The sequence below is a fragment of the Enoplosus armatus genome, unplaced genomic scaffold (assembly GCF_043641665.1).
Source record: "Enoplosus armatus isolate fEnoArm2 unplaced genomic scaffold, fEnoArm2.hap1 Scaffold_91, whole genome shotgun sequence".
In the NCBI taxonomy this organism is placed as follows: domain Eukaryota; kingdom Metazoa; phylum Chordata; class Actinopteri; order Centrarchiformes; family Enoplosidae; genus Enoplosus; species Enoplosus armatus.
Genome location: NW_027261283.1, coordinates 1 through 12,500, shown reverse-complemented (window position 1 = coordinate 12,500; position 12,500 = coordinate 1). Strand labels below are relative to the sequence as shown.

General features: G+C 43.1%; 1 protein-coding gene across 1 annotated transcript in view; it reads right to left on the bottom strand.

Moving 5' to 3' along the window:
• LOC139307345 (slit homolog 2 protein-like) overlaps positions 1-12,499 on the bottom strand; it is a gene marked incomplete at its 3' end in the record, with an annotated part of 27,903 nt that extends 15,404 nt beyond the window's left edge. The window contains exons 1-16 of the mRNA XM_070931147.1: positions 12,433-12,499; positions 12,293-12,304; positions 11,825-11,963; positions 10,685-10,756; positions 10,433-10,504; positions 8,120-8,191; positions 7,726-7,869; positions 5,117-5,280; positions 4,788-4,811; positions 3,353-3,370; positions 1,419-1,569; positions 1,183-1,257; positions 799-942; positions 433-576; positions 163-329; positions 1-33 (exon numbers count right to left, since the gene is read on the bottom strand). The exon at positions 1-33 is cut by the window's left edge and continues 100 nt beyond it. Of these exons, the coding sequence (XP_070787248.1) occupies positions 1-33; positions 163-329; positions 433-576; positions 799-942; positions 1,183-1,257; positions 1,419-1,569; positions 3,353-3,370; positions 4,788-4,811; positions 5,117-5,280; positions 7,726-7,869; positions 8,120-8,191; positions 10,433-10,504; positions 10,685-10,756; positions 11,825-11,963; positions 12,293-12,304; positions 12,433-12,499 (1,498 nt within the window). The remainder of the gene's footprint in view (positions 34-162; positions 330-432; positions 577-798; positions 943-1,182; positions 1,258-1,418; positions 1,570-3,352; positions 3,371-4,787; positions 4,812-5,116; positions 5,281-7,725; positions 7,870-8,119; positions 8,192-10,432; positions 10,505-10,684; positions 10,757-11,824; positions 11,964-12,292; positions 12,305-12,432) is intronic.
• Between the last annotated feature and the right edge of the window lies 1 nt (position 12,500).

Sequence of the window (12,500 nt, the reverse complement as noted above, 5' to 3'; positions counted from 1 at the left end):
TCAGCACTGGAGAGCAGCTGTTCTCGTCGTTACCTGATGGAGACGGAGAGATGGATGGAGTGGTGGAGAGGCGAGGAAGAATGACGGAAAATCACAAAATTTGTCAAGGCTGCAGATGTTATAGAACGTCATGTGTAAAAATGTAAATCTGCTCGGCCTCACCGTCTTCACAGGCAAAGTCCTGGACAGCTACGTCCTGGATGGGGATCTCCTTCAAGAAATAAGGATTCTGGCAGCGAGGGTTACCAGTGACGATGCGTTTCCTTCTCAGCCAATCACCGAGCCAAGCCAGGTGACAGTTACAGTTGAAGGGATTGGCCAGAAGGTTGCTGGAGAACAAAGAGAGGAGTTGGATGTGTTGACTTGTTTTATTTTGGGTGTATGTGTGCTTGTTTTTTGTACATTTGAGTGTCGGAGAGTGCGGGTACTCACAGCGTGGACAGGGAGTGCAGTGTGTCGAAGGCTCCGGGGTTCATGGAGGTGATCTGGTTGTCGTAGAGCGACAGGAGACGCACTGAGCTCAACCCCACGAAGCTGCTGTTACTCACACAGCTGATACGGTTACTCCTCAGCATACTGCTCACACACACACACACACACACACACACACACACACACACACACACACAGGAATAAATGTTTAAATGTTCTGTGATGAATAAAAATAGATATATTATGATATTATAAACCTGTGAATTATGCATGCTCGCATGTTTTAAATGTTTGTGTGGACACATTACTTGATAATGTGATTGCATATGCATTTAAGTAACTGTGTGTATGTGTGTGTGTACCCACAGTGTGCGGAGGCCACTGAGTCCCTTCAGCATGCGGTGGTGTACGTTCTCCAGTCTGTTGGAGGTCAGAATCAGCTCATTGACCCCCGAGGCTCCTTCAAATGTCCCCTCCTCTATGTCAGTGATACGGTTATTACTCAGGTTACTGCAAAGAGTGGGAGGCAGGAGGAAGAAAGGTAAGAAGGCAGTAAGAATGAAAAGAGTGAAAACAAGAGAGAGGAAAGATGTAGAGAGGACAAGAGGAGGACAAAGACAGCAAGAGGGAATTGAGCAAAGAGGAGCAGAAATACACATGTATTTTTTTCTCTGTGTGACCTGAGTATGACTTCCTGATAACCACATGTGACGCTTTGTTCCCGTTACGTTTACAACATGTCTGACTCACATCTTCCTCAGCTGAGGCAACTTTTTGAAGATCCCCGTCGCCTCGAGCACAGTGAATTCATTGTTGTTCAGACGCCTAGGAACAGAGGAGAGAAGAGGTGGTCAGAGAGAAAGAGAGACAACAACAGAGGAGACAGTGATAGAGGAGGAGGAGGAGGAGATCAAGGCTGAAACGCGAGGTCTCCTCTACACCACACACGGATACACTTTGTAGTAGACAAACACAGTGTGACTCACAGTTCGGCGGTGTACTGGGGGATGTGATCTGGTATTTTGGTGAGTTTCTGGTTGGAGCAGTCGACTGTGGTGCCCTCACAACGGCACTTCTCGGGGCAGGCCAAGTCGGCGAAGCAGTCCCCTCCCAGCTTACTGCGGTAATCCTCGGTACCTGGTCACAATCACAAGCACGTCACCGAACGCCCTCGTCATGCGAGAGTTGAACCCCAGCGTTTACTGGTACCCGTTCCAACAAAAACACAGCGGATGGCCAAAGTGAAGGTTGTGATACAATGGAAGGATTTTGAAAAAGCGCAGAGGGGCCGTGCCGCTTTTGTTTGGAGTGTAAATTGTCAAAATGAACCAAACATGTTCGGAAACAAACAAAACATTGCTGATTATGATCGTATGCAACATTCCCCCACGAGCATTACTTCAAAATGCTGCATGTGTATCACAGCCTGAAAGGAGCCAAGTTCACAAGACACACAAGCTGTCGAGATCAAGACATGTATACAGCCACACACGCATCCACACAAGAACAAACATATTGGAGGTTTTCAGTCCTGTCAGACTACAAAGCAACGTGTTAGAGTTAGAAACCACAGCACAAACAAAACAGCCTCAAAAATGAGATCATAGCAGAAAAATGCTCACGCACACCCAGGCAGTCATCTATCATACTGCACAGACACAAGGGCTCTCTCTCTCTCTCACACACACACACACACACAGGTTGCGGGGGTGACGGGAGATTGCTGTCTCTTGCGTCTTGGCCATGCTGTAGGGTTTTGCAGGGCCGTTCCATGGTGCTTGACAGAACCATGTTCCACTTTAGGAACCTGGCAGCCACATGGTTAGATCAAGCACAAAGGAACAACCTGCTGACTGACTGCTCCTCCGCTGGAACACAGGGGTGGGAAGGACAGAAGGAGAAGGAGGACAGGCAAGGATGAGGAGAGAAGGAGAGGAAGGGAGAGGGGAAGATAAGGAGAGGGTGTAAAGGAGGAGAGGAGAGGAGATGAGAGGACGAGCAGGAGAGAAGAGGAAAGGAAAGGAGAGGAGTAACGAGAAGAGGGACGGAGGAGAGAGAACAAAAAAGGAGTGAGAGAGAGAGAGACAAGGAGAGGAAAGAAACTGCTGAGAAGGAGAGAGAGAGAAGTAAGAGAGGAGAAGATGAGAAGGAGAGGAGAGGAGAGGGTGAGGAGGAGATGAGATGAGAAGAGAGGATAGGAGAGTAGAAGAGTGGGAGAGGAAAGGATAAGATAGAGATGGAATTAATAGGAGAGGAAAGGAGAGGGGAGGATGAGAGGAGAGGAGGTCAGGTAAAGATAGAGACATGAAGAGGAGGAATCCAAGGAAGAAAGATAGAAAGATGAGGGCTGAAAAGCAGGAGCCATTGGAGGAAGTGTATCACTTTGAAGAGAGAAAGGGGAGCAATGATAAGAAGGGGAGGAGAAGAAGAGGAGGAGATCAGACAGGGTGGAGAAGGTAGAGAAAAGAAAGAGCAGGGGAAGCAGGGAAGAGAAGGAGAGACTGGAACATCTAAGGACATCTAAACCTACAGACACGACACACGAGAGCAGGAACAGAGCAGCAGTTAGAGGAGTGGGAGGAGAGTTACAGCAGCACTGAAGGCAAGAGAAGCCCTGACTACTAGGAACACACATACACACATGTACCAACAAACATGGACATGGGCACACACACACACACACACACACACACACAGGAACAGCATAAAGAGAAAAAAAATACATGAACTGCTGTGTAATAAAATGTAAATCTTATGAATCTTCTGATTGTTGTTGTTTGTAAACAGACAAGAGGAGTCACAGAGGGGGGTCAAAGGTCACGGTGGTAGAGGTCAAAGGTCGGAGGCCGGCTCAGGGGACGAGAGGTGAGGGATTCGGAGTTGACGCAAGAATCGTTGTGTTTGTGTGTGTGTTACTTACAGCCCACATGGTGTACTCCTGAGTGTGTGAGAGAGGCAGTAGGAGAAAGAAGAAGGGATTTCACTCGTTTATTTGAACAGGAGGGAAAAAGCTGATGAAAATCTGAGAAGAAATGCTGCAATTTTTTCATGTGCAGTCCCCCAGGCAGTGATTCATTTAAAGGGGTAATGACTCGTGAATAGTGAGAATCGTGCCGGCATAACATGACATTTGGTGGGGGCTTTCATCCAACACACATGCCGGCCTCGTTTGCTCGAAGCACGACTGATTCTTGTTTTTGAGGGGATCGCGAGATGACAAAAAGCACACATAACCAGATAAAAGCGCCATGTCAGTGAACAATAAAATGCAGCCAGTTCTAAACACTCTCACAACTGCAAGTGCATTGTTTTGTTTTGTGTATTCTTTGACATCAATCACTTCAGATGGTCCAATCTTAGACTAAAACAAGAAATGGTAGGAGGGATGAAACTCGAATTAAAGTGCCCAGAAAAAAAAACTGAAATATGAGATAGGATCCAAAATAATACACCGTGAAATAGGGGACATGATGCAAAATAGATAATTTTAGATGTATTGATCTAAGGCGTGATACCAAGGTTGTACCACAGAATAAAACATGTTTATTCAACTTTTCAACCGCAAATGTTCCTAAATTATTCAGCTTTGCACCGTATGTGGTATCTGGGCTTTGAAACCTCTGTTCCCCCGGTGAGTTAACGACTGCAGTGAGCACACACACACTCACACACACACACACTCACACACTCACACACACACACACACACACACACACACACACTCTCTCATCCAACACACACCATGCCTCCTCTGTGTGCTGCTGTGGTAATGACCGCCTTTAGCCCTGCTACTGATCTCATATGCATGTCTGATTTACATATTTCCCAGCGCCCCTCGGAGCATGGTAACTGTGTGACCTTTTGATGTTCTGCAGTGGGCGAAACAGACACAGATGCTCGCGGACACACGCTCATACATTAGCTATCATCAGATGTGCTAAGAAGCAAGGAGGACTAGTATTAAATATAGTCTCCGTGATCACTGTACCAATATGCTTTTATTTATACAGAGTCTCACATGTGGTGCCAAGCTGACAGCGGCCTGACCTTATTAATGCAATTGTTTTTCTCCCTCCATCGTCAAGGTTACGGTTAACATCGAAAACCCAGTGCAAGGACAAGAGCGTGATTATCTGGTGCCTGGTTAAGACGTGATGCATTACGGTGTACGTTAGACCATTAAAAGAAAATGTCTTGGCATTCAAAAGGTGTCAGTCAAGGCAAGTCACTCCAAGTGTCGAGAGTGTGTGAGTGTTCAGCATCCGCAGTGATGGACCTTACAGTGTCTTATACACACACACATATACTCTCTCACACACACACACACACACACACACATGCTCGATGTACAATACCTGGGATGAAATACTGTTCTCTAGCTAATGGAGAGACAGAGACAGAGTGAGAGTGAAAAACAACAAAAGAACAAAAGGCTAGAGAAGAAAGTACTCACTGGCTATGTGTGTGTGTGTGTGTGTGTGTGTGTGTGTGGTCAATTGAGGGAGAGAGAGATGCCAGAAAATGCTGAAAACAGGGAGTTGAGGTTAATAAAGAGAGTCTGAGGGAAAGTCCCAGCAGGAAGACACAAAATGAGAATACAGGACAGTGTGTCACTTTGGGTCTTATGTGTAGGAATCTGTACATGTGTGAATCAATGTGATTACAATGCAGTGTGTGTTTGTACCTGAGCAGCGGAACTTCTTGCTCTTGATTTGTCCGATTCGTTTGTTGGCGAGCCGTCGAGGGCTGGTGCAGCGTGCACCGCTCGTCTCGATGGGATTGTCCTGCAGGTAGTCGGCCAGCCACTTCAGATGGCAGTCACAGATGAACGGGTTTTGGGCTAAGTGACTGATACACACACACACACACACACACACACACACACACACACACACACACACACACACACACATCACACACAGACATGGAGCACACAAAAACAAAGATGTCAGAACAATATATATTTGTAAAAATGTTCAGTTTCTTGAGTGTGGATATGGCCACAGAAGATACTTGTTTATGATAGGAGGGCAGATGTGTAATAAAATCATGTGTCAGGACACCTCAAGCATTTATTTTGGAATGAAATATGTTTGTTGTCTTTTCAACCACCTGGGGTTATATTTTAATTCATAAAAGTAAATGGTCAACAAGCCAACCGCTATTTATTTGTTTCGAAAGTGATTTAAAAACATTTTTTTAACACCATTGATGAATACCAGAATCAAAAAGAACAATTCAAACATTTGAATTATATATATATGTATGTCTATGTGTCACTTGAATTGATCTTCAATAAAGTTTAAACAAATAAAAGAAAGGACACCTCAAAATAGCTTTAATCAGCAGTTTAAATGCAGTTCTAAATCAATACCCTGGCCAGGTAACCGTAGCAACACTACTTACTCTTTACATTCCGTTACCAGGCAACGCAAAGGTGAAACTAACCTAATCTAACAATGAATTAAACTGACTAAAAACCAAAGATATATCCATTATCCATTAAAAATATGGATGACAATTCAAGCACAGCCTCACGTATTTGAACAAGTCCAAATCCTCCACACCCACACGTCACATCTTCTGTAGTAAACATGTAGAAAAAGACAACTGTACATTGTGGTTTAACAAGCAGGCAGCCCTGCTTGTTTCAAAGGAAGTGAAAGGAACCATCCAGCAGCTAACTTAGCTTAGCCTTTAGCCCTTTAACTTAGCTTAGCCTTTAGCCCTTTAACTTAGCTTAGCCCTGCCCACAGCTCTCCAGAAGTGTAGGCGATATATGAATGTAGACTGGCCAGTGGCTAGCGTTAGCAAGCTAGCTAAGAACACACAGCAAGCGAATACGACAACTTTGGAGTTACTGGGAATCGCATTTCCACTCTTTTGGTAGAAGTTAACCACCTCCTCACACCTCCAGTCTCCGCGCCACGCTAGCATTTACGTACCAACCTGTCCAATGAACGCAAAGAGAACAAACTGACTTTAATCCTCCATCAAACTCAAAGTAAAACAGCAAACAAGCCGACCGTCAAATGCCAACGTAACAGTGTTACTGGGATTAGTAACTCTTACTTAGTAAGTAAGTGTAATTAATGAATTTCAAATTGTATTCCCTTACGCAAAAATCCTGTGGCGGGAAGCGGTGCAAAGTTTGTCCCTATTCATTTTCTATAGGACGCAAGCAAGGCATTGTGAGCTTCCAGGCGACGAGGGATTGACCAGCGAAGTAAAAATATACTTTGTATGCAAATGAGGAGAAACACTGATTTGGCAAATAAAACGACAAAGAAAATAGTGGTGTACAGGTAGTTTAGTCTTCACTTGCTGTTGATAAATGTCTGTGGAGGAAGACTTGGTGGATATGTCGTTCCAATTACAATAATTTTATACCGCCATCATCCTTTATTCTTTTTAATAAAACCAACTGATTGGGCTTAACCAGTGCTGTATGTTTTGGGAAACCCATGTTCAGACAACTTTGTATTAGCAGGATTGTAACCCATTAGTCTGACAGAACTTTTATGACCTTATGACATACATTGACAGCGTTCATCAATCTAACATCAAACTGATTTATGTTTCATGAAGACAGGGTCTTTAAAGGGTAAAATGTAATTTATTGAAGGAAAACTCCACCCTTGAATACTTGACCACTGTCATAAATCAGAGAGTGATGTGCTTTGCATTATAGGAGATAGTTTGTGCGATATTTTCAATGTGTTATAATTTCCCCTCCTGTTTTATCCACTAAGTAGCGAAGAAGGACAATAAATATCTACTCAGGGGAGCATACTAAGATCTAGAACAGTGTTTTTCAGTCAGATGAAAGTCTATTGAGGCTCTTGAAAGTGGTGAAATTAGTACACAGTATGTACCTCTTCTGTGATAGATCACTCTGTGTGTAATTTGAAACATCAGTGCAAAATGGTGTATTTAGTTGTGATTATTGTCAAAGCTGACAACAAAAGATGCTGTTTCCTGCTGATTTTAAGATAACTGAAGAACGTTTTTTAAAAAGTGGGACAACAAATTATGTTTTTCTTTTGACTGTTTTTTCTACAGTGCTATTCTGAAAATATAATAGATGTTTGTTTATATCCCGCAGTTGTCCAGATATGATGATTGCCAGCCACTGCTCAAAGTTTCACGCCTTCTCATTCAATTTAATTCAATTCAAAGGGGCTTTATTGTCATCGGAAACAGACGTTTACATTGCCAAAGCAAGTGTGAAATAAAAACATGTGCATAATTTCTTGTGTGTACACTGAGATAGGTGTTTGTGTGTGTACGCACAGTGTTTGTATGGCCCTTAGCGATGAGAAGGTCCCCTTGGCGATGGTCTGGAGCTTGTTGTCATAGAGTGAGAGCAGATTGAGGTTGTGGAGGTCCTGAAACGCGTCCACACGCAGACACGCTATCTTATTAGCATTCAGCAGCCTGAAAGAGAGAAGCGACAGAGTAAAGAGAGAGAGAGAAAGAGATGGGGGATGAGGACTTATCCTGTTATCATTCTTCGATGAGTGTTTCAAATGTTACAGGTCAGTGATGATGGCTTTCAATCACAATGTCTCCACTCTGATGACAATGTTTTAGGTAAGCACTTTTCAGCAGAATATCAATAAGATGTGGATGTGAGCTCTTAATTGCAACTACAACTGTGTGTGTGTGTGTGTGTGTGTCTACTCACAATAGCTGCAGAGAAAACAGTCCCTCCAACAGTCCTTTGGAAATCTCTGTGATCTTGTTCCCATATAGTACCCTGTGGAGCACAAACACAGTTGTGAATAAGACCACACATATTACCCAGTAATATTATTTATATTAACACTCTGCATGTACTGTAAAGAGAGACAAATTATCTCTATTCTCACTACCTTCTGTTATCAAACATAAAATTCCTATTTCATTAGTGTTCAAAAAATGCAGAGCCCATCGTGACAGTGTGTCAGTTAATGCTGCGTTCAAGTGAAATTGTAACAGACCTTAATTACAAGCAGCCTGTGGGAAAGATTGTTGTAATTCTGGGTCCCAGGTATGGGGAATGTCTGACTGCTACAATATCTCCAAATCTGTGGCAAAATGGCTGCAAATCCTCCATCACCAGTAAAATCTGATATTAACGCTAATAGAAATGATTGTTCTAAATATGAATATGCTCCAAATATGTAAGACAATAAAAATAACAAATGTAGGCTGTTTATCTGGTGTGACTAAAAGCCTAATTATGGGTGTAACCATCTTGTAAAAAGGCTTTAACGCTCCTAAGTTAGAGTAACGGGGTGGTTTTTACGGTTCTTTTAATTCTGCCGACCTTACGTGAATGCAGCATAAAACTAACGGGGTGGGACTTTGGCTCTTTACTGAAGTTAAAACAGAAACACCCAGAGAAAAACATTAAGGAAACGATAAGAGCTTAATAAAACATCATACCACTCTCTTTTCTATTTTTCTTTTTTGGCTTCCAAGTTAAAACACCAATAATACGCGACTAATAAAAACACTGACTTTGTGTCAACACCTGGCTTTATGTCAACACTAAAGACTTGAATTTTACTTTTCATCTAAATGTCACAATAAAAAAAAAACACCCTCCATAAATCTGGCTGCGGCTACAGTGCGAGTAATGTGCACTGTTATCAGAGAAAAGCTTTTTATAAATACATCAGATTACATACACAAACAGGTCAAGGCTGAGACTGCCACCGCCTTGACCAACAAATACCTTAGACGCACACACACACACACACACACACACACACAGTTATCAGTCATCTTTACGCTCCACGCTGAGTTGAGCTGTGTATGTAGGCAGTCTAAAGACATGTGTTTTAGATTGGCTTTTATTTCATTGTGCTGAGTGGCTGTCCCTGAGAGACCTGAGGTTGGGAAACACACGATGCAAGGAGTGGACGCTTCATTTGTGTCTCACACACACGTTAGCACGTATTGTTTCGCGCACCCACACACGCACACACACACACACGCATAAAGATATACAGACACACGCACAGACAGAATCGATGGCTCATTTACATCCTCTCCAACCAAACCCTGACACACAATGAACACACAGTGCAGCTTAATGTGAAAGCCATACTGTATGTGGTGTGTCAGCATGAATGTGTGTGTCCCATTCTCTCTGTGGTGAATGTGTAATGAGGTGGCAGAAGCCTCCATTCAGCAATTCAGCATTTATGAATTATTGACTTTGGAGAGACGAGACCTTAATATAACTCCTTCATGAAATAACTCTGCATCCCTCACTCCCTCTACTGCTCTTCCTTCCCAAAGCTTCACACGCAAAGCAGATGGTCCGACCTGAGATTCGGGCCGAAGAGGAAGCCGGCAGCACAAACGTTCTTGTCAAAAGTGCATTTAAAATGTCTTATGAAAATAAAATGGTATTCTTGTTTTGTATTGGATTGCTTTGGTGTTTGACACATGGGCACATTTCTTTTTAAATTCTAAACTCTGATATCATGGTTTTTAGCATCCAGGACTGTTATACTGGCTCCCACACAGTGGATCTGTGGGTCCTCGATGGGGCTTTTTCTAATGTAACCTACCTGTAACCCCACATAATAATGTAGTTAACTCTTAATATGTTAATAGCAGTTACATTTGCTAAGCTATGGTTGGACAATTGTTTGGTGGACGTTTTTAAGCGAACCGTCAGTTATTACCCAAATAACATTGCACTGTAAACATCCATCATAATATACAGACCGACTTCTTGGTTCAACTTGCACCTACCATGCATAGCAGTAGTTTTCCTGTGCATAATTTCAGACATGCTCACATTGTCACGTTTGTTCGATGTTATTGTGTTCCCAGATCTCAGAAATTAACTTGGAGAGCGCGATGTTAACATAACAGATAGAAGTGATTTAAGGTTGGATAAACAGATTTTGGAACAGTAAGATCCTGAGATTCAAAGGGCTATATCACAGTGTTTTGGGTATACTGCACCATAAATACAAACATATCACACAGTACTCACAGAGAGTTGAGGGAGCGCAGACCTTGGAAGGCGTCCGAGGCTAACTCTGATATCTGGTTGTTACTCAAGTCTCTGTGAAGAACAGTGCCAAAGAAAAAGAGACAGAGTGGCAAAGAACCAGAGACAGAGTCAGTGAGGGGGAGAGAAACATGAAAAGTGAAACATGGAGGGTCAACACAAGCAACAAACAGGACAGAAACAGAAGTTTTGGCTGACAGGGTTCACAGTACAAGTATCTCCTCATCTACTCACATCCTGCGCAGCTTCTTATAAGGAGAAAAGGCCCCAGCTGGGATCACCTTGATGGCGTTCTGCTCCAGTCGTCTGGAACCAAACATACACACAGACCATTGAGGAGCGACATTAACATTCCCCTATCTCAGAGCTATCTCTGCTGTATCGCTGACTGCTGCTCAGTCCCTGGGGCTCTGGCTAAGGGGAACATTTTCAGATAAGGCGCTTTGATGACTGTTGCCAAAGTCACATTTCACTGATCGGTTGCCCTCTTTAACATGTGTACAGTCAAGACGGACACACAAATACACAAGCACACACACACTCTTAACTATCTAGGCAGTGTTCCATTAAGTGCCAGTCTGACTCTGCGTCAGTCAGGCCCAAACAAATCAAGCCGGGTCAGGAGAAACAAAGAGAGAGGGAGGGGGGGAAACAAAAGAGAAAACAGACCCAAACAACCGTTTTCTAAACATTTCACATGTTCAGTCACCGTGACAAGAAAGGTTGACTGGAACGCGATTTGCAAACCAACCGTTCGATTGTGAAACATTTCCCTAAAATGAGTTTGTTTTTCGTTTGCTGTTCTCTTTCTTCATTACTAACATGGTTTAATGGATTCTAGAGGAGCATTATGCTGTATTGTATTCTGTTTTTATGTAATTGAGGGCAAGTCCAAGTCAAGTTAAAATCTTCAAGATAGGTCCAAGTCAATTTAAAATCAATCAAGACAAGTCTAAGTCAAATCTCAAGTCTTGTCAAAGCATATCTCAAGTCAGGTCACTTCAGAGTCAGGTCTCATGTTAGTCCCTCCTTTAGATAGAGATATGATCTGTCTTGTCCTTCAGATTAATCTTTCAATTCTCCCTCCCTCATCCCTTCATTATTTTGTTAAGCAGGGAAGAGCTGCATGACCAGGCTTTCTCATTTCACAGATGTGTGGTTTTATTCCACTGCACAGAGAGAAAGAGAAGTAGTGAAACAGAAAGGTGGAAAGAGACAAAGACGGAAAATGGAGAGAAGCACTGTGAAAGAGCAAAAGAAATATCACTGCACCGAGCGTGGATGCAGGAGTTTGTGTGCATGTATATGCATGCAGAGTAAAGCAGGTGTGTATGTGTGTGTGTGTGTGTGTGTACTTGTATATGTGTGCCTTACATCTCAGTAATGGTTTCAGGCAGGTTGGTGGGTATTTCTGTCAGTCCCTTCCCTCTGCAGTCCACGATGTTGTTACTGCAGGTGCAGGACTCTGGGCACTGTAACACACTGCAGGAGGAAGATGATGACGACTGGTGACCTACACAGAGACAGAGGGCCAATATTATCCATGGGTAATAGCTATGCTTGGTGTAAAATCCCAAAGGCGAAGGATATTGAAGCTGACAGAATTCAGTGAAGAAAATCAAAGAAATCAAAGTGTGAAGCAGCAGCCAGGTAACAAAGTGTGCAGGTGAGAGAGAGATACTGCCCCTTAATGCGATAGTGACCTTGTCTATCTATAGTATTATTTTTAATCTTGTGCTCCTTCATAAAAAGTGCAGAAATACATACAAAAAAAAAACATATTTCAGTAAGTGCAGTGCGTGTGATTGAAGCCAAGCCATGCAATGGAAGATGAATACTTGCCTTCGTCCCCATCTTGAAAAGCATGAGCAAAAGGCAGTAAGAAAACGAGACAAAGCAAAAGGTGGGTTTGCCACTGTAAAACAGCAAGCAGATGTAAGTCACGAAATAGACAACAAAGCAAATGTGTCAAGTCAACCTACCTGTGCAGACAAACTCCTTCTTCTGCACCTCAGCCACGTTGTGCCCCCTCAAATGTGGCGGGGCCATG